At 31.9% G+C, this 26,147-nt stretch overlaps 2 protein-coding genes across 2 annotated transcripts in view; one reads left to right on the top strand and one right to left on the bottom strand.

Annotated features, from left to right (window-relative positions):
- Positions 1 to 4,383: 4,383 nt before the first annotated feature.
- Positions 4,384 to 26,147, bottom strand: part of LOC134697343 (unhealthy ribosome biogenesis protein 2 homolog) — an 80,285-nt gene continuing 58,521 nt past the window's right edge. Inside the window, exons 26-30 of the mRNA XM_063559557.1 lie at positions 11,331 to 11,435; positions 7,031 to 7,194; positions 6,266 to 6,367; positions 4,965 to 5,076; positions 4,384 to 4,643 (exon numbers count right to left, since the gene is read on the bottom strand). Coding sequence (XP_063415627.1) covers positions 4,488 to 4,643; positions 4,965 to 5,076; positions 6,266 to 6,367; positions 7,031 to 7,194; positions 11,331 to 11,435 — 639 coding nt within the window. The 3' untranslated portion in view covers positions 4,384 to 4,487. The remainder of the gene's footprint in view (positions 4,644 to 4,964; positions 5,077 to 6,265; positions 6,368 to 7,030; positions 7,195 to 11,330; positions 11,436 to 26,147) is intronic.
- On the top strand, positions 14,299 to 25,932 carry LOC134697350 (uncharacterized). Its single transcript, XM_063559569.1, has 2 exons — positions 14,299 to 14,417; positions 23,598 to 25,932. The coding sequence occupies exon 2, from the start codon at positions 23,601 to 23,603 to the stop codon at positions 25,266 to 25,268; it is 1,668 nt and encodes a 555-aa protein (XP_063415639.1). The 5' UTR covers positions 14,299 to 14,417; positions 23,598 to 23,600; the 3' UTR covers positions 25,269 to 25,932.

Genomic DNA, 26,147 nt, shown 5'->3' with positions numbered 1-26,147 from the left:
TTATTTACAAAGACAAATTGTGCATTGTGTGCGTGTTGTACTGATAAAAAAATAAATATGTGAAGTATGGTTAAGGAATTTTTTAATGTACTGATATGAATTGTACTTTTTGAAAATGTATCAAGACTGTGATCACAGTTATACATTGAGTGATGTTATACTAGTACATTGGGTGATGTACTGATGAGATTTCTTCTGAGCGTGCAGTACCGATAAGTAAGGATTACACTGTGTACGATGTATTGTAAATATGTGCTTTATGCGATGTACTCATTATAATTGTTTTTGTGTGATAAAGTAGTCAGAATAATAATTGATGTGATGTACTGAAAAGCATTGTACTTTTTTTGTGTGATTGCCTAATGCCTAAGAAATGTACTTTTAATTGTGCAATGTATTAATCAGAAGTGATTTAATGATCAGAAATGGACTTTCTGTGATGGACTGATAAGTTTGGTATTTTGTTAGATGTACTGAAAGAAAATTTTGTGTAATGTACTGATTGTACAAATTAAAATTTAACTTTATATTATGTTTTTTATAATGTAATGAATAATCAATTGATAAGAATTTCACTTTTTGAGATTGCCTGATAAGAATTATACTAAGTGTAATGTACTAATTGGATTCATACTCTTATATTATGTACATTTAACTGATAAAAATTGTTCTGTCATAAGCGGATTCAAGGAGGGGGCTGGGGGACCGGGCCACCCTTTGTTGGGGGGAATTTGCAATATAGGGAATCCCTACAGCATGACGGGAGCGGCCACCCTTAGGTAATGTTAAGAGAAGTACAATTCTGATCAATGCATCAACGAAAGTACAATTAATTTCAGTACATCACCAAGTACAATTATATAATCAGTTCATTTAACAGAGTACAATTTTTGAACGTAAATACGGAAAACGTAATTGATCAGAATTGTACCAAGTGTGATGTGCTGATTAGAATTATTTGAATGGATAAACTAAGATGTGTTTAGAGTGCCAATGAGACAGCTCTCCGTCCAAGTCAAAATGTGTAAAAGTAGACTATTATAGGTACGGAGTCTTGGCAGTCCAACAGGAAAACTATATCTCTATATGATGCACTGATTAAAAATGTACTTTGTGTTATGTTCTGATACGACATGTATTTATTTTGTGATGTTCTGATTATAATTGTACTACATGTGAAGTACTGATAAAAAATATACTTTGTTTGATGTACTGCTAATGATTGTACCTTCTTTGTAAACTGCTAATTATTTTACTTTATGCGATATAGCGATAAGATTTGTACTTTTTCTGATGTACTAATCAGAACTATACTTTGTATGATGTACTGAAAGGAAATGTACTTTGTATGATGTACTGATCAGAATTGTGGTTTTCATTATGTACTGATAATAATTGTACTTTGTAATGTACTGAAAGGAAATGTACACTGTATGATGTACTGATATGAATGTTACTTTGTGTGATGTACTGATTAGAATAGTTCTGTGTATAATGTACTGATTAAAGTTGTAAATGGTGATGTACTGATAATATTGTATTAGTATAATGTACTGATAAGAATTGTACTTTGTATCATCTACAGCTTAGAATTGTATTTTCTTGTATGTACTGATAATAATTGTGCTTTGCTAAATGAACTGTAATGACTTTTCAATTTAAAGTCGTCCCAAAATGAACTGCAGAGAACACACCTTCATGTTGCATGCTGAAGCTATGATATTTGCTATGGTTGTTTTTATGCCTCAGCAACTAAAAAATTGGAGCATATTTTCTTTTACCCCTGTCCATCCGTATGTCCGTTCGTTTGTCCTATTATGGATGAACAGTTTTTCCACTTAACTCCTTCTACAGTTTCAATCCTCTTTTGGGAGATAGTTGAACTTTTTGGAGTATTACATTGCATAAGAGGAAAGTTTTCAAATTACTACTCCTACAGTTTGAATGCTAGACATTTTACACTTTGCTGGTAGTTTGTTCATATATTGGTGGTGTGTATGTGGTCAGGGTTTTGATTTTGTATATCAATATTTGCTCTTTTGTAAGATAGTTGAAATTTGTAAATTTTGGAGTATTACCTTGCATAAGAGGATCGTTTCAAGATTACTCCTCCTACAGTTTGAATGACATTTTACACTTTGCTGGTAGTTTGTTCATATATTGGTGGTGTGTATGTGGTCAGGGTTTTTGAATTTGTTTTGTCAATATTTGCTCTTATGGGAAATAGTTGAAATTTGTAATTTTTGGAGTATTACCTTGCATAAGAGGAACGTTTCCAGAAAACTCAGCCTACAGTTTGAATGCTAGGAAGTTCAACTTTGCTGGCTGTTTGTATATATGTTGGCGGTGTGCATGTGGTCAGGGTATTGGGTTTTTTGTAATTAATATTTGGTCTTTTGGGAGATAGTTTAACTTTGTCATTTTGGGGTATGAGCGGTCAATTAAAAGTCATAGTTATTCAAAATAACACTTTGCATCTGCGGGGGCATCATTTGTGTCTCCAAGAAACAAATAATATCTGAAAAAAGTTGTTGCAATACAGTTACTGCAGAGTGGTGTGCGGGGGCATCACTTTGTCTAGTATAACTTGTACTAACATATCCTTTTTAATTGCATAAAAAGTTAAAAATATGCTTATATTCCATATTGTGTCGGCTAATATGAAAAGTGGATTCGATCTTAAATATGAACACGAAATCTATATACAAAAACCAATATACAAATTCGTTTTTTACAGAAACAAATTAACAAAAACCGACAGGTTTCTATGAGCAGATGTCCTTCTCCATTCAAAATTTCATCTTGTATTTCTTGATATAAGAAGATATGGTATGAGTGCTAATGAGACAACTATTCATCCAACTCACAATCATAAAAGTAAACCATTATATGTCTAACCTGGTTTGTTGTTAACAGATTAGACTTATCTAATATAGTTTTAGAGATAAAATGCAAATACAAAACCTCACTTGATGACTAGAACTTCTGTAACCCTGTTGATTATATTTACCTGTAACTTTTGTTAGATTTCGATACATATATGCCTTAAACTGTAGTGTATATCCTTCGTCAATTTTTTGAAAAGGGGCATGCTTGGTTGGTGTATCAGATTCCTGGATGTAAAAAAAAAAACTCCAAGGACAATTCAAACAAATTGTTCTTATCAAATTGCAAAATCCAACGCTCAAACACATCAAACAAAAATAAAACAACTGGCATATTTCTAACTAAGTTCAGGGATTTACTTGTGTAGGAAATGGTGGACCAAACCTTGTAATAAAATTAACGGTACCAATTTTCTTGCACCAGATGCACATTTCGACAACTGATTCGTACCAAGCATTCAGGTAAAGTTTGAAATCACTTGGCTCTGCAATTTAGAGAGAAGAACGTATTTGTAAATGTACGACTGTTGACTGACGGTCGTACCTAGTAAAATCACAAACATACTGAGCTCAGAGGAAAATCCAATCGGAAAGTCCATAATCACATGGCAAAATCAAATGACAAAACACATCAAACGAATGGACAAGAACTTTCATATTCTTGACTTGGTACAGGCATTTTCAAAGTTAAAGATCCAAAATTCCAAAATGTTTAGAACACTCAAGCTGTCAAGTAAAATCCGTTACAAAAAGAACTGAAGAAGCTACTCTGGACAGATAAATGAACTAGACACTCTAAAGAGCCTGTGTCGCTCGCCTTAGTATATGTCTATATTAAACATAGGACACTTTGGTTATGGTGATTTGTATGTAGATCTTACTTTACTGAAAATTATTGCTGCTTACAACGAATAACGAACTAGGCCCAGTAGAGTAAAATATTTTGGAAAATAAAAAGGGCAATAACTCCTTTCGGGGTCAATTGACCATAGGCTGATCATGTTGAATTATTTGCAGATCTTACTTTTCTGTACATTATTGCTGTTAACAGTTTATCTTTATCTTTAATCATATTCAAGATAATAACCAATAAATTGCACTGCTGAGCACAGCTGCATACCACTTATAATTAACTTTGAATCTAAGCATGGAAGTAATATTTAAATTCAATATTAGTTCCATGATCTAAGTAAGTTTAATATTGACAAAAATTGGAAAGAAAATGTTGAGAAGTTGAGAAGTTGAAGAAAAACACACAAGTGACAAGAGAAAAGAGAAAATTTCATCTTCCGGTTATCTTCAATTGCTGAATAATGTTATCACAGAGGTCAACACTTTTTTAAAAACCCAGTAGCATAACACAATTGATTGTAACATAGTTACAGACTTACAATGATTAACTTCAACACTAATACTTTTACATTTACAGTGTTTACATTTTACATTTTTATCATGTGTTACCCTTGTTCAACGACAGTCTTCCTTTTTTAAAGCTCACTTTGATGATTAATATTTAATTCAACACAAGGTACAGTAAACCAGTATGTTATCTATTGAGTGTACATTTCAATATAATGCAATCATACATCATGTTCTTGTGTATTACACTCGACCAGTATACTTATAGAAGTTTGAATAGTCACTATAAAGTCCTTTAAACACCTCCTTGACTCCCTGGTTTAGTACTGTGTGGAGCTGTGCTAGTACATGCTTGTCACTGATATCCAAAAGTTTGTATATTGCTGAAACCAGTGCTTTCTGAAAAAAAAGTTAATAAAATAAAAATATCATCTTTATTACCTCATTGATTGGTATGTACTGGAAGAATACAAAATTCCATCAACAATATTTAAAAAAAAAAGTACTATGGGAAATTTTGATTATGATGTACAAATATTTTTTTCTATGATGCAGAAAATTTCAATATAAATCTATAAAACTTTTATTCTATTTATTTTATACATGGATCATATATTATCTTTATAAAAAAGAAATTAATACTTAATTAACAACACTTTCAGATGAACCAGTAGATGAAAATGAAGTGCTACATTTACTGTAATATTGTGAGAATTTTACCTTAACAACTGGTAGTAGTGTGTGTTGGTGAACATGGTCAACATAATCGGCTACAACATATACTGCTACTTTACTAAACTCTTCTTTGTGTGTTGATATTAACGTAAATAATCTGAAATTAAAACATAATTTATTTTGTGAACATCGAAAATTTATCTCAGTGCTAGATAATAAAATTAATTATCTAATTAATAACACAATTGAATTCTATATCAATATTCTTGTAATTGTTATAAAATACTTCAAATAAAATAATTACAAACTTTATCTTGATTTATATCCAATGTTTAGAAATTTACTTGTGACATCACTTTTGTGGTGTTGATTCAATCGTGTGACTGACAGTTTGTGTTTTTGTATGTTGTCCTAGGTTGTTTAACGTATAAAAAAGAAGATGTGGTATGATTGCCAATGAGACAACCATCCACAAAAGACCAAAATGACACAGACATTAACAATTATAGGTCACCGTAACCTGTTCATTTTTATTCTGTGGTTAGCAAGTATTATGTTGTATTGTTTATTTGTGTAATTCTTTTTCCTGAATGTTCTTGCACTTATTTGTACTGTACTTATGTCAAGTATTGTTGCCATAAAAGCGGTAGCTTTGGCTAGTCAATAAACCAGATTTAACCCATCATTTTTTCTTAAAATGTCCTGTACCATGTCAGGAAATTGACAGTTGTTATCTTATAGTTCCTTTCTGTGTGTGCTGCATTTACGTTTGGTTTTTGTTGCACTTCAGTGTTTTTGTTCATTCTTTGTTTTCCTTTTACATTTGATGTGTTTCCCTCTGTTTCAGTTTGTAACTCAGATTTGTTTTCTCTCAATTTATTTATGTCTTTCGAACAGTGCTATACTACTGTTGGCTTAATTTGTACAATTTATTCAAATATTATTAATAACCATATCCCTGACTGCAGCTATTACAGAATTGATACTATGGCAATGGCTAATCTGGCAACTGAGTAAAATATATAAATGGGCTTATTGCATAAAACTATAGTTGTGCCTCCGTTTTTTTCCAATTTTGGTAAAATGGTAAGATTTCTTAATTTTAGGCATTACAGAATTACTAACATCTTTGAAAAAGAAGTCAGCCTTCATTTCAACCGACTATCAATGGTCCTTCATACTCAAGGACATTTCTTCATTCTATCTCATCACAGATTTATCTCCCTTTTTAAGAGATTGTTGCAGAATTTTTTATTTTTTTTAACAACCACATATAGTCCATCATTGTAAGCTTTTGAATTCGGACTGTTACAAATATATATGGGAAAATTATGATTGTTACATACCTGTCAATCATATGGATACAGCCAATCAAATCTGTTGTTACATTTGGCTTTTGAGATAAAACATCCTGGTCACCTTCCTTGATTAACCAAAAGAGTAAACGTGTGTAGGTTAAGGAAAATTGAGGCATTTCTTGTAACCCTACATCTATATGTACACCTGTACCCCTACCTGAATTTTGACCTTTGATTATATGCATAAATAAGCTGCTGAAATTATCTACTTTTTGAGGCTGTCAAATTTATAATTGGATGGATATATTTGCCTACTTATTTCTAACATAAATTAATGAGTATTGATTTAAAAATAGATGTGTCAATGACTATAGATCTTCAGTTGACTTTTTCATTAAACCAAATTCTATAAGTGAACCAACAGTGGTGAGTGTGGTAAGGTAAAAACAAGTGGATACTGATAAGTGTTCACAGTTGTTTTAAAATAAATAAGAATATAACTTCTGCTCAACCACATTAACAGCAAAATGTAACCTACATTGTTTTATTTCATGTGTATACTTGTCCTGATGTTGCTGGTGAAACAAGTTGATAATAAAACTATTGCATTGCATTAAAAGTGATTTGAATACTGTAGTCTTTTGTGGCAAATTTTTTGGATTAAATCCGTTATATAAATACTTGAGGTAGTGACCAATCCTTTAAAACCGACCGTGCAAGGGCTGCATAGTCAAGGTCGTTAAAAACTTCCATTTGTTGAATCCTTTTATTGGTGCATGACTATCATTAATAAGATTTATATAAAGGATATGTTTAGAACAGTTTAAGAACACTGGTATTATGTCAAACACTGTATTGACATGGTTCAGTAAAGCTTCGTTCAGTATTTCATACATGGATGGAAATGTTTCCATGGTAACAGGTACTAATAAAATACTTCCTAGGATGTTCAGTATCATCTGTTTGGTGAGTGGACACTAAAAATACAGAAATTTTATTACAGATTTTTCTTCATCTTATAATTATACATGTACATAACATTGCATTTTGTTCATTCAAATTTAGATGAGAAAAATTAAGTTAAAACAAAATTATGGATTAATATGATGAATATTCAATACTGACAGTTCACAATCTCATTGTGTTTGATAAATTCTTTATTTAAATATTTTACATCAAAAGACAACTTCAGTGACCTTTTAATTTGTATATACATTTGGTATTCATATAATTTAAAAAAAATAAAACCTACTCTTGCGCGCTGTGGGAGTTCAACATCAGGTAGCCAAGAGGGGTCAACATAGGTGTGTGTTGATTGGTTGGACTTTGAACAGCTCTATTATTATAGCTGATACATAAGTTCAAAGAGATATAAGAAGTTTATAGCATTGACTATCTCAATGAATCCAACACTTAAAATTATATGAATATAAAATGTATGCACAAATTAAAAGGTCACTCTCCAATGTCTTAAAGCTGAACTACACTTATAATATGTGTAATGTCTTAGGTCACTCTTGGATATCTATCTGCTGGATGACACTTTTTAAGTTTAAATAAATATTTAATGACTTGGCATAAGAAACTGTCAATCAGAAATAATGTTCAATACATTAAATATATAAAAAAAAAATGAAAAAATATACAGCTTGTAAAATAAATTAATCTATTCAAAATTTTATATAAAATATTAAATGGATTAAAATTTTTACAATTTTTTTATTCACTTCAAAGATTTATATTTCAAATTTTATCTTTTTTTTTTTAAATATTAGATAAAGGATTATATACTTTACAGGTCAACATGTAAACATTATATAAATTGATAATCCTGTGTAAATGTGGCAGAGTCATATTTGATTGATATATCAAATATGATATTGATGATATTAATTTTATTGGAGTGTTTGATAGTTTGGTTATTCATTGTTTCTATTTCTAGTACTATTGTTCTAGTATCATTCTCTTTTCCCTTTGGTGAACCTCTTTTCTTTCATATCATTTTGGAGGGAAAATTCTAACATTTTGATTGGTCAATCTTTAGGCCAAAGGTCTTACTATATGTTTTCATTGTTTCTGGTAGATTTATACTGCAGACATATTGGAATGTAGTGAAAATTACCTGCTTGTTATATTCAATTCTGACATTGATGATATTTGTATTATAATTCTTGGATTCTCAATATTCTTATATTCAGGTCAGTTGATTAACCTTATTTCTAATTAACAAACTAATAGTATGTCATTTTAATACTTTGTGAAAGGATTGATTGTATGTATTGAATGGAGGAATATTTGGAGTATGAAAGAGTAAAAGATTAAATCATTTTATAAAAAAAACAGAGTCGTATTAAACATTTTAATATAAAACATTCTAGTACTTTAAATATTATAAAGTTACAATAAAAGTGAAAGACAGATAAATTTGGTATTTGAATAATAATACAGATCTCTGAAACTACATATTTTAGATGTAGTTGTATATTTTATTAAATTGGTGAAATAGTCCTGCCACTGGACTTATGAATGTTATATTTGTATTTATTCAGGATATGGATTGATACCTTATCAAGTTGTCAAATGAGTAGTGCTCAGATTTTAATGTACACAGCACTGTGATATTCCAGCTAGTACACTGACCTTTGTACCATATACATGGTAAGCATTGTGTTCTATGTTGTTTATTTGTAATGTCTGTACTGTCTATGTTTTATTCAAGTAATTGTCTGTTTATGTGAAGTGTAGTTTATGTAATATCTTTATGTTGGTCAGAATTTGTATACTTTGTATACTTTGTATACAAATATATTTATAAAATGGACAACTCATTAATAGATTTGAGATGTATATAATTATTAATTATTATGAGATACATATGAATAATGTATTGGAAAGTTAACCAAAGAGTTAGATTTGAGTGCTTTTAGGACTTATTTCAGTATATAGATATCTAAAGGAATAAATATGAATTGTAGTTATTCCCCTTTGCCCATATGTTATATGTACTGTCTTGTCATGTGAATATTTATTATTTGTTATTATATGTTGTAGGGTCTTAAATATTGTGTATTAACCCTAGAATAGTTTTCGTTGTATTTGACCAGAAAATACCCCGTTACATAAAGATTCACTCTAACATTAAATCAAATAAATATAGAATAAAGGACTTTTTGTTTTTGATACTGACTTTATCACAGTAAAATATCAGGTGAGCCCGAAGGGCTAGCCTGATATTTTCTGTGATAAAGTCAGTATCAAAAATAAAAAGTCCTTTATTCTGTTTATCAGTAATTTAAAAAAAAAAATCATTACAATAATAGAGAAAATAACAAACGAACTTCTTTTTCGCGTCGAATCACACTTGACGTCACAGGCTGCATTACGTCATTTGAAATTTTGTCACAGTGTAGTAAACATGGCGCTGTCTTGCATAAAGTATTGAAAAGGAATTTCATTAATATTCTGCTTTGGAAATGACACTAACAATGGCAAATATAATGGATGCATACCGGTAAGGCAAATTTCTTTTTTTCACAAAGCATCAGCATAGTGATAGTCAGAAATAAGAATGATACAATATGAATCAGCAGATTTTTCATCGATCATCATTTCGAGTTCAACGACAAGTTATAATTATGTTTTACTTAGTTTAGTGGAAAAAATTACATTTATTTTGTCATTATTTGCTCAGTGTTCATCATGAAAACCAGGGGCTGCCGCTGATCCAGCCATTTTAAAAAGCCGAGGGGGGGGGTCCCATCCCAGGACAAAAAGGGGGTTCCAACAGGGGGGCAGTTTCAACCCTCGGAACTGCCTCCCCCGCTGGATCCGCCACTGAAAACGATCACATTGATTTCAAAAATTTTTAAGAAAGCACTGTGAGGAGACATTTATACAGGAGGCAATGGCCCAATGGCAATATAAGCTGACTGTAAATTATCTGAACAAGCTCATTTCCTGTCGACTTCATAATTATTTCAAACATTTTAATAGACGTCACTAAACTTTTAGCTTATAATTCTTGCTTTTTCAAAGTCATGTTCATTTATTTTCAACACTGACCAGCAATTTGAAACATGGAAAGGCCCTGCGGTTACCTTAAATTTCAGAAGCGAATTTAGGGGTAGGGGACCCGGGTCACAGTCACCCAACCACTTATAAAGGCTACAATTCTGGTCAAAGCAGACTTTTAAAGTTTGGTACCCCCGGTTACCCGCCTTTTTAAAATTTATCCTAGATCCGCATATGAATATCACGGTTCACTTTTTTGTTCTTTGTTCTATGAATATCTGTCATATTGACAATGAAACCACATCTTTTAAAATTGTATATGATGGTCCCACAAAAATGTCAAAAATGCGTAAATATAATTTTTTTTTTCCTAGCTTCTCTCATGCGATAGCGGTACCTTTTTGGTAACTATTTATGTGTTGCGTTTAAATATGAATTGTAACACTTTATAGTGACTGAACAGGTAAAACAAATACTCTCCATTAGTGGCAAGGTTTCGTGTTTCGGTGCAAAATATAGTTGACATGCATTTTGTGTCCGGACACATGGACACAATCTAATTAAAATGTTGACCTCTGATTACGTTATACTACATATGAGATCTAACAACTACTATATTTTGCACCGAAAATAGGACATATCTACAAGAAACAGAAAAAGAAAACTACACAGAACAGCACCAGGCTATGTATCAGGTATTGGTATTGTATAAATAAAAACTCAGCATAGACAATATGTTAGTTGTACTTCATATAACGCATTTTTTTTTTTTAAAGTCTATCGGGTTTTTTATTGCATTTTCTGTTCACATTTTCACAACAATTGTTCAAAAAGGCTCAACTGACTTTGTGAAAGTTTCAAACAATGTCAAGTGTTTCATTAGCCAAAATTCTCGTGCGTTTCTGCGAAAAAAAATCACGCACAATTTTGTGAATGAAAGTGGAAAGTAGATCCTTACGCGTTGCATTCGCGCATGTCATTTGCGTACTAACCCAATAATTTTTATATCACGGCCAGTCCACTGATACTGACATTATCAGCGAGTACACATCAAAGGAAAAATGAAAATGTACTAATTACCGATAAGAAAGAATTAACTTACCATAACCATAATCTGATGTTGTAAATCACATAAAAGTTTTCCCGTACAGCTTTTTCCTTCTAGGACAGATAACTGTTGTGCAATGCTAGTTAAATATCCTGTCACCTGTAAGACAAGATGGCATTATTATAGATGTTCAGCAACTTTATTTGGACAACATTATTTTTGGTCTAATTTATTCAGGAAAGGCTTAATAAAGGGCTGCGCTTTAGCGCATGATACACCTGTTGCTCTTTTAACTTGTCTTTTATGCTTTAAATGAATTTATATGATCAACTAGAAATAGTTGCATAAAATTTTGTGAAAGTGTTAGATATTGTCCCAAAATTGAAAAATCCCCCCTTTTTTAAGCATAAAAATTCATAACACTGAAATGTAAAGTCTGAAATTTATAAAAATTGAAAGGGAGCTTACATCAATAGATATAAACAATTCACCAAAGTTTCATGGACATTGGTGAAAGCCTTTTTGAGTAATGTCCAAAGTGTTAAAAATCCCCCTTTTTTTATGAATAAAGCCCCATAAATCCAAAACTTAAGATCTGAAATTAAAAAAAAACGAAAGGGAGCTTAAGTCAATAGATATAAACAATTCACTTAAGTTTCATGGAAATTGGTGAAAGTGTTTTTGTGTTATTGTCCGAAATGTGGACGATGGACGGGACAGACGGACAACGGTATACCATAATAAGTCCCGTCTAAAAGACGACGGGCGTATAAAAAAGTCTTTAAACTAAATGCATACAGAGTTTCAAATTAAAGAAACTTTGAATGTTCCTAAGAAGTTAAACAGCTACAACCTACAGAGAAAATAATTGGAGAATGCCATTTAGCCACAGATGTCTCCACTTGTAAATATGCATGCGGGTGCGGGATATGCTTGCGGGTGCGGGTACGGGTGTGGGAATTCTTGCTACATTGAAGACCCATTGGTTGCCTTCGGCTGTTGTTTGCTCTATGGTCGGGTGGTTGTCGCTTTGACATATTCACCATTTCCTTTCTCAATTTTATGACTTGACTCACATAACCAGATGCTGGTTTAACTTATAGTAAAAACCGTTTTGTGATTATAGGGGTAAATTCAGTAAAAATCTCCTTGGACTTTAATGCTTATCTATGTTTTGAATTATATAAATAAATTAACTGATTCTCCTTTAGAAATTAGAAACTTACATTAATCATTCATAAAAATGTAGCCCTTTCTTTTACAACAATAAAAACATAGGGTGGTGCAGCATTTTGGGGGCATTCATGTGGCCTTGTATACAAATACAGTAGATTCACACCTAATTCCTTTACTGACCCCTATTACATTTCAACCCTGTATTAAAACTAGAGGCTCTCAAGAGCCTGTATCGCTCACCTGAAACAACCTGGGTTTTAGAATTCATAAAAAAAAAAAAAAAATTGTCTACAAATTAACAACACTTGGCCAGAACCTCATAAGGAAAGGAACATTTATGCTATGTTTGGTTTCATTCAATTCAGTGGTTCTCTAAAAGAAGAAATTTGTATGTATTTCCCATAGGGTCCTATGTTAAACTAAGTCCCCTCTATGGCAACCATCTAGGAAGTTGGATTGGCGACAAAGTAGTTTCTTGTGTATAATTTGGACTTTAGTATGACGTCCATTATCACTGTACTATTATGCATATTTTTAGGGGCCAGGTGAAGGACACCTACGGGTGCGGGAATTCTCGCTACATTGAAGACCCATTGGTTGCCTTCGGCTGTTGTCTGCTCTATGGTCGGGTGGTTGTCGCTTTGACATATTCACCATTTCCTTTCTCAATTTTATAACAACACTTGGTCAGCATCTCATTAGGAACATTCTTGCTATGTTTGGTTTCAATCCATTCAGTGGTTCTCTAGAAGAAAACATTTGTATGTCTTTCCCTTATGGCCCTATGTAAAACTAAGTCCCCTGCTGGCGGCAATCTTGGATGATGGATCAGCTACAAAGTAACAAAACTTGGTCAGCACCTATGATGATAAGGAACATCCATGCCATGTGTGGATTCATTCCATTCACTGGTTCTCTAGAAGAAGTTCAAAGTGTAAAAAGTCAACGACGACGGATGACAAGTGATGAGAAAAGCTCACTTGGCCCGAAGGGCTAGGTAAGCTAAAAATTTAGAAAGCATTAGAGCAGAAATAAACACAAGGAGTGATCTGTCAAATTGATGTGACAAACTGAGTTTTATGTATTTTGAAAGGATCTTTCATGATTGTTAGACAAGCCACAGTACTTGTGTATGCCTAGTGGCAAAAAAAGAATATAGTTAATATCAAACTTGACCACCATTTTGTCATTAAGTCCTGATCAGGAACAGTATTTTAAATTTCAAAAGCATTGGTTTAACTGTTTATATTTAAGTAATTGAACTGAAACGACAAAAGGTTCAAGTGTACAAGCTAAGATACTTTTTGCTTAATTTTTTTTTAATTGGCATTATAAGTGTAACTCTGAAATAGTGCATTTTCTGAAGTACCATTAATCTTTTTTGTATTTTAGCCAGAAAAAAACCATATGGTGGTCCTATCTTTTCTTTTAATATTCTCAAAGCATTTTCCTATCTTCCCGTATTTTATTTATTAATTCTATCATTTAGTTTAGCTTTTAATCACATAATAATGTTTTATCCAGCATAATTCATATAACATGTGTTATTTTGTAGCAACCTGTAGCTTGAGAAGATGCTCAGTCACCTATCATTTTTATTATATTTTTGAACATATCTCAATGTAAACTACATTTTTAATTGATACTCCTATACCACACTAATAGAAGGGAAAATATCAAATAAGACAGATATTTCAACCAAAACATTCATGTAACAAAGATTTAAAATATATTCCTCTGAACAAAAGATTTAAATCCTTTAAAAGGTCATGCTATTATTAGTACTTTTCCATTATATAGGTCAAGTATAATCAATGTCATTTAAATATTTACTGACAACCTGAATCAGGTATAAACATGTTCTAATTTACTTCCTGGTAGGTTGATATTTTAGAAAACTGCAACAAAAAATGGTTCACAATGCCATACAAACAGATGATTTAGCCTAAGCATTTTTCCTAAAAGGTAAGTTACAATTTCTATCATCTTGACAGAGATAATGAACCTTCTTTATAAATCTAAAATATGAATTTGTTTTTGTTCAATCATTAAAGAAAGTGAAAATGTGAAATAATCAAAGAGCTGAATAGCTCTGAGGGGAAAGACGGACCTTGTTTCTATCTAATTATGTTTTTGGAAAGGAGGGGGGGGTATCTTTTGATAGTTTTCATATGAAGAATGAAAAAGAGAACAGCTAGAACATGTAGAAAGGTTGACAATATTGAAATCAATTGTTGTTTTTGTAATTTCCTTTCCTTAGTTAAGGATCCAATTTGGACCAATGGAAGAGATCTGCATCTTCTAAATCTAAACATTTGATTAAAGTTGATAGCTAATTATCTAAAACTCAACTGAATTCTGTCATTTCTCAACAACTTCAATTTTTTTTTGAAATCTTGATTGTGTACCACTGAACTGCGCTAGGGCCATTTTCCATTTTTTGTGACAGTACTCTTGGATTTTAAAGTTTTTTCTTTAGAAAGTGTGGACTGAAAAATCTATTCAGTTTTAAATTTCCATTGTTAAAGTTCTGAGTTACAACTCTCATCACAGGGAAACAGGTACTAATAACTAGAGGCTCTAAAGAGCCTGTGTCGTTCACCTTGGTATATGTGAATATTAAACAAAGGAAGCAGATGAATTCATGACAAAATTGTGTTTTGTTGATGGTGATGTGTTTTTAAATCTTACTTTACTAAACAGTCTTGCTGCTTACAATTATCTCTATCTATATTGAAATTGGCCCAGTAGTATCAGTGGAAATGTTAATTAAAAATTTAAAATTTTATGAAAATTGTTAAAAATTGACTATAAAGGACAATAACTCCTTAGGGGGTCAATTGACCATTTCCGTCATGTTGACTTATTTATAGATCCTACTTTGCTGAACATTATTGCTGTTTACAGTTTATCTTTATCTATAATAATATTCAAGATAATAACCAAAAACAGCAAAATTTCCTTAAAATTACCGATTCACGGGCAGCAACCCAACAACAGGTTGTCAGATTCATCTTCCAATTACAGGGCAGATAGATATTGATCTGATAAACAAATTCACCCCAAGTCAGATTGCTCTAAATGCTTTGGTTTTGAGTTATAAGCCAAAAACTGCATTTTACCCCTATGTTCTATTTTTAGCCTTTGTGGCCATCTTGGTTGGTTGACCAGGTCACGCCACACATTTTTTAAACTAGATACCCCAAAGATGATTGTGGCCAAGTTTGGATTAATTTGGCCCAGTAGTTTCAGAGGAGAAGATTTTTGTAAAGATAACTAAGATTTACGAAAAAATGGTTAAAAATTGACTATAAAGGGCAATAACTCCTAAACAGGTCAACTGACCATTTCGGTCATGTTGACTTGTTTGTAGATAATACTTTGTTGAACATTATTGCTGTTTACAGTTTATCTCTATCTATAATAATATTCAAGATAAAAACCAAAAACAGCAAAATTTCCTTAAAATTACCAATTCAGGAGCAGCAACCCAACAACCAATTGACTGATTCATCTGAAAATTTCAGGGCAGATAGATCTTGACCTGATAAACATTTTTATCTCATGTCAAATTTCCTCAAAAGGTTTTGGTTTTTGAGTTATATGCCAAAAACTGCATTTTACCCCTATGTTCTATTTTTAGCCATGGCGGCCATCTTGGTTGGTTGACCAGGTCACGCCACACATTTTTTAAACTAGATACCCCAAAGATGATTGTGGCCAAGTTTGGATTAACTTGGCCCAGTAGTTTCAGAGGAGAAGATTTTTGTAAAAGATTACTTTAATTTACGAAAAATGGTTAAAAATTTACTATAAAGGGCAATAACTCCTAAACGGGTCAACTGACCATTTTGGTCATGACGACTTATTTGTAGATCTTACTTTGCTGAACATTATTGCTGTTTACAGTTTATCTCTATCTATAATAATATTCAAGATAAAAACCAAAAACAGCAAAATTTCCTTAAAATTACCAATTCAGGAGCAGCAACCCAACAACCAATTGACTGATTCATCTGAAAATTTCAGGGCAGATAGATCTTGACCTGATAAACATTTTTATCTCATGTCAAATTTCCTCAAAAGGTTTTGGTTTTTGAGTTATATGCCAAAAACTGCATTTTACCCCTATGTTCTATTTTTAGCCATGGCGGCCATCTTGGTTGGTTGACCAGGTCACGCCACACATTTTTTAAACTAGATACCCCAAAGATGATTGTGGCCAAGTTTGGATTAACTTGGCCCAGTAGTTTCAGAGGAGAAGATTTTTGTAAAAGATTACTTTAATTTACGAAAAATGGTTAAAAATTTACTATAAAGGGCAATAACTCCTAAACGGGTCAACTGACCATTTTGGTCATGACGACTTATTTGTAGATCTTACTTTGCTGAACATTATTGCTGTTTACAGTTTATCTCTATCTATAATAATATTCAAGATAAAAACCAAAAACAGCAAAATTTCCTTAAAATTACCAATTCAGGGGCAGCAACCCAACAACCGATTGACCGATTCATCTGAAAATTTCAGGGCAGATAGATCTTGACCTGATAAACATATTTACCCCATGTCAGATTTGCTCTAAATGCTTTGGTTTTTGAGTTATAAGCCAAAAACTGCATTTTACCCCTATGTTCTATTTTTAGCCCTGGCGGCCATCTTGGTTGGTTGACCGGGTCACGCCACACATTTTTTAAACTAGATACCCCAATGATGATTGTGGCCAAGTTTGGTTTGATTTGGCCCAGTAGTTTCAGAGGAGAAGATTTTTGTAAAAGTTAAAGACGACGGACGATGGACGCAAAGTGATGGGAAAAGCTCACTTGGCCCTTCGGGCCAGGTGAGCTAAAAAACAATATGAGTGATGTAAACTGTGTGAAGCTTGTTTCCAAATCTTAATTTTGAAATATTTGTAAATAATAAATATGTTTAAACTACAAAATGCAAATTTTTTTTAATTTTTTTTTTGCCATTACAATGATTATGTAGGTACACAAAAAAATAGTTTTAATAGAAGACTACTAATCCAATAAAATGTCACATTTGAAGTGTTTAAATACATTAACTTTTATTTTAGTGTATAATTACTCATCAATTGAGATGCACCTGAATTGGAGGAAGATTCTTAGAATTTTTACAGAAAAAAGTGGTCTCACTAATTACCGACAAGAAGAATTTTAGCGACAAGAAGCGACAAGAAGAATATTTTTTTCTTGTCGCTAAATAGTCTTCTTGACGCTTCGTGTCGCTTTTTGACGCTTCTTGTCTCTAATTAGTGAGACCCGATAAAAGTCATAAAATCGTTTCTTTCCCCTGTCTCATGTAAACCCACGATCTTTGTTAATATTTTGAAAGTTGTTGACCTACAAATTAAAGTATTGCATGTTGATGTGTAAATCATCTACAGTAAACAATATTATGTTTAGATTTAACAAATACAAATTTGTAATTAGTGCACGATCTCTAAGAATGATTTAAATAACCAGTGAACTGGTGAAGGATATCCCTGCTTCTTCCAAGAATGACGTCACTATAAAATACAATGTAGGTTGGATATATTTAGAATATCTCGTCATACTAATTTTTCCGGATTGTAAAATAAACGTAAATAGTGTAAAGGAGAGTTCAAGATACGATAATTTCGTGAGAAACAGAAGGGAAATGTGTAAAAAAGTGTTGAAAGTCAAACTATTCATTTCTGGGTCTCCTTCTCTTCAATCTAAGTAAGATTTGTTGGGGGGTTTTCCACACTATAACATGTATAAAAACAAAATGAATGATGTGAGGGAGTGTCACTCTGGTCAACCCCATAGGGGATTGACGGCTTGAAGCCATCTTTCCCCAAAAATTCATTTTTAGTACCCAGAATTGTTCAGTTTTGTAATCAAAGAGCAGAATGCTCTGAGGGATACGATTGCCATAGTTTTCATTGACACATGTATAGCAGTTCTGCCAAATTTTCATTAAACAAATGCATGAGATTTGGCCAAAATTAAGAGATCAAAGAGGAAACAAATAGATCCAAGAATACTGTTGCAAAAAAAGCATGAACATGCGCGAGTCTCAAGCATTTTTGGCCGGTAACCCTGGTACAGCTGGATAGTATTATTCTCTAAACTAATTCAACTGCACATGCAAAATGTAACAATCTGAATAGTCACTCAACTTAAAGAATAGCCAATCCCCGTTACAAGTGTATGAGCCATGTACTTATTGTGTTTTATCGAATTAAAGTTACCCTGTACCATTGTAAACTTGTACCACTAAAAAAAAACTTGTACCAATGCAAACTCGTACCATTGCTTACTCGTACCAACTTATTTAAATGCATTCAAATGGTATTAAATGATGAATATACATGATATACGTTACTTTTACCCAATACCTCTTAAGTCTGTAAAATGTATATAATTTGAAAGTACAATGACCAATTTGTAGCTTATGTTCCTTGAATATTGGATAGAAAATACTGTGGCAGATGTAGATAATTAAGGTATATACAGTTTCACCTGAAGAAAATTTTTCATGAATAATTAAATCTTAGCAGTTAGTCAAAATGATTGCCAAAATTATTTTTACTGTCTATAAATAAATCATGTAACAATGAAATTTAACTGATTCCTGTTAAGGGGGTCCGCATTTTCCCCGCAAAAAAAGCACATGCCTTTCAACAATTGTAAACATAGCATTCAATTTGTGATCATGGATTACAGCTTTAATTAACTTAAATTGGATATATACATATTCAACATGTTCAATTTTAATAAGGTACAGTTAAAGCAATGTTTTAACTTTCCTCTGGATTAAGTTCTACAGTGGCGGATCCAGAACTTTTCCTAAGGGGGAGCCCGCTGACTGACCTAAGAGGGGGACCGCTCCAGTCATGCTTCAATGATTCCCTTTATAATCAACCAAATTTTTTCCACAAAAAAAGGGGGGGCTGGATCCGCCTATGTTCTAGTTTGAAAGATCAGTTAAAACATTAATGTCTTTAGTCTTTAGTCATTAATGCTTTAAAACATTCTTTATTTTTGTCTAAGTTTTCATTTAACTCCTGTGTAAAATTCAAGTAATTCAACTTTATTTCTATTATTAGTTTACAAACAGAAACCCATAAAACATCATATTTTTTATATATTTTTCTGAATGTTACGACTTCCCAGTAGTACAAGTTAACTTTTTTGGTTCCAATGCCGTGGTACGAATTAACTTGCTTCCGTATCTTATCACCGTAATTCTAGGAAGAACCCTAAACTGGACCCCTGTTGTGTTCACTTATCGCTATACTGACCTTCGGTGCGAAGCTATATATAGAACGGCGGACCAGTTTAGGAGGAACCACATTTCTTACTCTTTAATTATTGAAGTTCCTTTGGGTCAGAGGGCATGACTCCTTTCCGTACACACTCCTCGGTTTACATTGAGATCGTTCTTAATATAATACGACGTTTACCGGCATTAACGAGTTAATTCTTCTTGACGAATACTTCGAAAAGGGAGACAACTCGAAACGATAACATGGAAGATTCCATTTCTGCTGAAGGGGTGTTATAGGTAATTTTTACGATGAAACATTTATTTTAATTTAAATTATGCATGTGATTTAAAATTATGCAACAACAATAGCCCTCCATATGCAGACAGACATAGAAAGAATCCCATGAGTTTCAAATTAATCAATGAAGCGGGGAATCACTCAATCTGATACCCCTTGAAATCAGGAAAACTACACTCATGTGGGGTCTCACTAATTAGCGACAAAAAGCGTCAAGAAGCGAAGAAGAAAAATAATAAGTGACAAAAAGCAACAAGAAGCTATTTAGCGACAAGAATACTTTTTGTTATCACATACATTAAAATATTTTTTTAGGATTATATTGAAAGATGAAGAAATAAAAAAAATTCGATGAAGAGATTGTGTACTTTTTATTATCATATTGATAGATGTAGAAATTAAACATGTGTAAGAGCAAAGGAAATGTAAACGCTATAAAATGAAAATAAAAACAAAGATTTGTCACCTTCCTTTTGAAGGATTTAATAAAACAAAAACATGAAATATTATTTCCTTCCTAACTGTACAATTATTTTTTCCTGATAGGACCAACATTAGCTGTGGCTTTACTCTAAGGTATTACACAATTAAGAGCAACAAATGAGATTAACTAGGTGCATGTCCTTTGTTTTATTGCAACAATAACATCCATTAACACCTTCATCAATTACACGCACCAGAATATACAATTATTGTACCGAATAGTGAACACCTGTTGAAAACTCAAGATTGCCATCAGTTTCCTTTAATCTTCAATCTATTTGCATAAACATGATTAATATCGTTAAATGAGACAATACACTAAATAAAATGATGAAAAATATTCACATTTTAATTATGTTTTCCTCTTGTTTGATTTCAGTTCTTAATTTGTATTTCACAATTTGTGTATGTATTTTCTGGACAATTATGCACAAATAATGCATTTTGCAAGTTAATTATATATTGTACAAAAATGGTTTTAAAAACATATAAAAAGACAAAATATATTATTGTTCTAAAACACAAGTAAAAGTAATACCATAAAACGACAGGGTAAAGGTAATACTTCCTGTGATACCTTATAAAATATCATGTAAATAAATGTAGCAACTGAATTAGATTTACAAGTTTCATTTTTTCCCCTATCAAAATTAACTTTCCTGTCGTTGAAATTGTTTTCTTTTGCATATTTTTTTAATATTTATTTCGAATAAGTAATATAAATAAAAAAATGTTTTCTTGTCGCTAAATAGTTTCTTGTTGCTAATATTATTCTTCTTGTCGCTTCTTGATGCTTTTTGTCTCTACAATTCTTTTTGTCTCTAATTAGTGAGACCACGCATGGACATTAATACATAAACAAACCGCGACTTGCGATTTGGAACAAGAACGTTTATTAAATAATATGATGAATGGTTCTCCATTTCTTTATGAGAGTACAGTATCAAATATCAGTTTCATAACGGTAAAATATAGAAATACTCCACTTCAGTTCATGTGACAGAAATAGAATTATCGATCGGCTTTCAGAGAACTCTCGCAAGTTATCAAAATTTGGGAATTCCCTCTGACGTGTTTCTAAATTTATAAAAACACTAAATATAAATACTGTTTAATTCTTATTTTCCGTATTGTTAAAAACAAGCATATAAGTCAAGGAAAATATCACACATGAAGATTATAAGTAAAACATTACAGGAAAGTTGTTTATGTTCAATTGTTTTGCTTGTTTTTACCTTTTAAAGCAAGACAATCATAAGAATCTGAGATGTTGCTGAATGTTTAGAATAAAACGAATGACGTGAGGGAGTGTATCATAGGGTCAATGGTAAAAGTCTACAGATTGCTTGACAGCAATCGTATCCCAAAAATAAGCAAAGAAACATTGCTAACGAATTATTCACTTGCAAGTGGATAATTTGACCTCATTCAAACTGTAGTTTAAACATATTTATTTGTAATGGATTGGGAAACAAGTTATAACAACTTATATAAATCCCTCACCACTTAGCATGTAAACTTGTACTCATGAGAACTTCAATTGAACCTCTTAAATAGAGACAGGTTATGGATGAACAGTGCACGTTCTGCTAAGAAAAGGAAAAGTATGTCAACATTGAAAGTGAAATAAGGGCAAGGCATCATAAAAACCCCTTTTTTTATTGATGCATATTGTTGATATTTTTCGTAATCAATATGCCATTTGAATACACTGATGAGTCGTAAGAGTCAAGGTCAAAGGTAAATCAAGAATTTGGATTTGAATTTGATTTACTGGTTCCACCTACAAAAAGTAATTCTGATACAGGTAAAAAAATTACTTTCATATATAATATGAAATCAACTAGACCTATTTGAATCTTTTTTTATGGTTATATATGGGTATATAACTGTCAACGTCATTGGTTATTTAGATAGCATCTAGACTAAAATACACACAAAATCTTGATAGTTAATTTGGAGTTCATGCATCATAAATTGTTTAATTTTACACCTTTTTTTTTTATTTGAATATAAGTTTTACTTTGTTATAAGTAGAATATGAGAATTTGACATAAATCAGTGAGCATGATTTAAACAGTTAGCGCTTCTTTAAGTTTGGTTTTAGGTCTGTGATGTTTTCTTTTTGTTGTAGCATACATCTTTTTTGTTGTTGTTGGTTTTGTTGAAATCTATAATTTTGTCCAATGAGAGAAAAGATTTGTGACATCATGCTGCCCATTTCCATAATTCATGTAATTAAGCTTCCTTTAAAAATAGAAGACCAAAATCATTACTGCCTTTGGCAGTGCCTATTTTTTTTTTAGGAAAGTAAGCGGAAAAGCAGTTGATCAGTTAATGTCAAAATCGTAAAAATCATCAAAATAGACCAATAGTTTATGATAAATGACAATTTGCTTAAATTATAATAGATTTAACAGGTACTTTAATTTTACAGGTACTTTAATTTTCATAGAGAATTAAAACAAAAATCAGATTTTTACCTTTGTTTGTTAAAGCATCTCTTCTGAAACTAACACATACAGATATGACAAGACAGGGGTAAAATTTTTAGGTTATTGAGATAAAGAAATGGTTCATTTAACAATCCTATGACAACTAGGAGATATTTCCCCTGAAATGTTTGATTCAAAGATTAACTTATTATAACTTCAAACTGACACAAGTCATTTTGTGTCTCTTTTGTGGAATGTTAAAGAACTTAACCTTGAGAAATGTCAATCAGAAGTGACTTTAAGCAAACCATAAGTAGTTTATTTTTTTCACTTATTTTAAAATATCAAAAAGTGTATAACAATCAAACACTTACTTATTTATGCTTAGGCCATATCTGTATAGTAAGGCAATATATGAAAAGGTGTACACATTAACTCCAAATGGAGCTTTTGTTAGTAGAAGCCATATTAATTATGTGTATCAGCCAGAAAATGTAACAGCATAGAAATATGTATATTTTCATATCTGTATAGTAAACCTAATCCATATGGACCATAGGCTGACTAATTAACTTTTTATGTATTGTCAGGTAATGGCATCCAAACAACCTATACAATGTAAATCTTGTCAATTAGGCTAATTTACTTACATTTTATTTATATATGTGTAGGTCATGGCAAGCAGTAAGTCTATACCATGTGGACCTTGTCAAGAAGGAAAAGTCAACACTAAAGCTGACATCTGGTGTTACAACTGTGATGAAGGATTATGTTCAACATGTTCTGGTCATCATAAAAGATCTAAGGCAACACGTGATCATAAAACTATTGATGTCAAAAGTTATAAACCCTCCTTTGAAACTATCAAAACAGAATGTGACAAACATGGCCAACAGCTCAAACTGTACTGCCCCAGTCATTTAATGCCTTGCTGTGATGAATGTATTTCCACTAATCATTCAAAATGCACAGGAATAAAAAGTTTAGCAAGTGTTGTGGAGAAAACTAAGATACAACAATCTAAAGAATCTGTAGATAAAGATATCAACTCCATCTTACATCTCCTGGATGGAATGGTAAATAATAAATCAACAAACATCAAAACTGGAGAACAACAATGTGAAGGCATAAAGAATTCAATCCACAAAATAAGGGAAAAAATGAATAAACATTTAGATCACCTTGAGAAAAAGTTATGTCAAGAAACAGACAAGCTCTTAGATCGTGAAAAAACAACAGTAACAGATTTCATTTCGGAGGTTAAAGAGGAAAAGAGAAAACTTCAAAAAATACAACAACATTTACATAGAGAAAAACATACTTCAAAACTTCATTCATTTCTAGGTATACACCAGATTGAACAACAAGTACACCAATATCAACAATATGTCGAAAATCTGGAAAATGATAACAGGACAAAAGCTTTTGACTTCAAATTGAAGCAAAATGATGAAATAGAAACCATACTAAAGAAAATAAGATCATTAGAATCCCTAGGAGATGTAACAGTTGTTAAAACAGAAACAGACTTGAACAGAGAAACAAGTGTGAGGAGGAAAGCACAAGTAGAATCACGAGTACAATCCAACATAAACAACATGACAATGAATATAGAGACAAAGGTAGAGATCAACCTAGAGAAGGATATTAGTGACATGATTTGTCTGATGGATGGAAGAGTTTTAGTAGTGGAAGAGTTTGGTGAAGTTAACCTACTTACTTCTGATGGCAAACTACAGAAACAGTTACCAATACCTGGTGCAGCCTTCAGTGTTACACAGATCAATCAGAACACTATAGCCACAACTTATCCTAGAGAGACAGCCATTAAGATCTTCAATATGGAGAATGAAACAGTTACCAAAGTTATCACATTAGACAAAACATGCAGGGGATTATCATTCTCCAATAATTCTCTGGCTGTAGGTTTGAGTGATGATGAAATCCGTATAATAGACTTGGAAGGAAATACACTGAAGTCAATACAAGTTGAGAGTCAAACAAACCTGTGGGACCTTGTTTACTGTAATGACAGAGTAATCTATAGTGACTGTAATGGTAATGCAGTATACTGTTATGGTGGATCAGGTAAACAGATCTGGCAGTATACACAGGATTTATCCGGACCAGCAGGACTTTGTAAAGATACTTATGGTAACATTATTGTAGCAGACCTTGGCTCTGGCAGAATAATAGTAATATCAAAAGATGGACAGAAAAGTAAAGTACTGACTGATGAAGAGGATCCTGTGTGTATTTGTTTTAAACATAATGAGTCTGCAGGTTTTATATGTGATGAAAATGGCACATACTTGACAAAATTCAATTTATCTTCTGGATGAAAAATATACAATAAGCATAACAAGTAGTGGATTTTACAGAATTATAACATTGAAGGAAAAAAAAAGGAAAATTCTGTTATTTGTATGGGTGGCAATGAGTACTCGAGTACTCGCTCAGAAGGCAGAGTACTCAAGTACAATTTTAGTCCTCAGATACTTGTTTGCCTTTTAAAAATCATCAGATATCTCTTCTTACATTTGCCCTCACTTTAGTTCCATTTGGAATATCTTTCGTAATACTACTAAGAATAATACTTATTCAAAATGTTAATATGTTTTAACCTGAGAACTCTGTGTGTTATAACTTAGTCTTAATTATATCTATAATTGTAAAAAGTGTTTTAGCAGTACCAGTAGTCAGTTCCTTCAGAGAGAACTTGTCATGTACAGCACTTGTTGTAACAAAACTGTGAAACAGACTTTCATCTGAAGTTGTGGGTCGGATTATATTTCCGAACAAGAACAAAATCAAAGTGCCCTGCGGTGAACCTTACACAGATTAACACTTTCATTAATCAATAACTAACCAGCTGTAAAGGTACTTTTGTTTGTTAATCAAGATTTCCTTGTAAAAGTGATTAGTATAAGATCTACATTTTATGTAACTGATGTTTAATTGAAACTTTATTATTTTTTAATTTATAATTAAATATCGAATAAGAAATTTGAAGTCCAATATTTTGCTGACAACTTATAACATGTATAAGATACAGAATGTAACCATAGGTCGTTACATTTAAACATACTAACTCCACAGGAACAGATGATACAAATTGTCTATCAAGTCAGACTTTGTGAACATATTGAAGGTTTTATTAGTATGTTTCTGAATTGGTCCATGTTTTTTTTAACTTTAAAAAGTAAAGTTTTGATATGTCA

This window comes from Mytilus trossulus, chromosome 1, assembly GCF_036588685.1.
Source record: "Mytilus trossulus isolate FHL-02 chromosome 1, PNRI_Mtr1.1.1.hap1, whole genome shotgun sequence".
NCBI classification, from domain to species: domain Eukaryota; kingdom Metazoa; phylum Mollusca; class Bivalvia; order Mytilida; family Mytilidae; genus Mytilus; species Mytilus trossulus.
The sequence above is the reverse complement of the archived record's forward strand: the minus strand, read 5'-3'. Positions and strand labels throughout refer to the sequence as shown.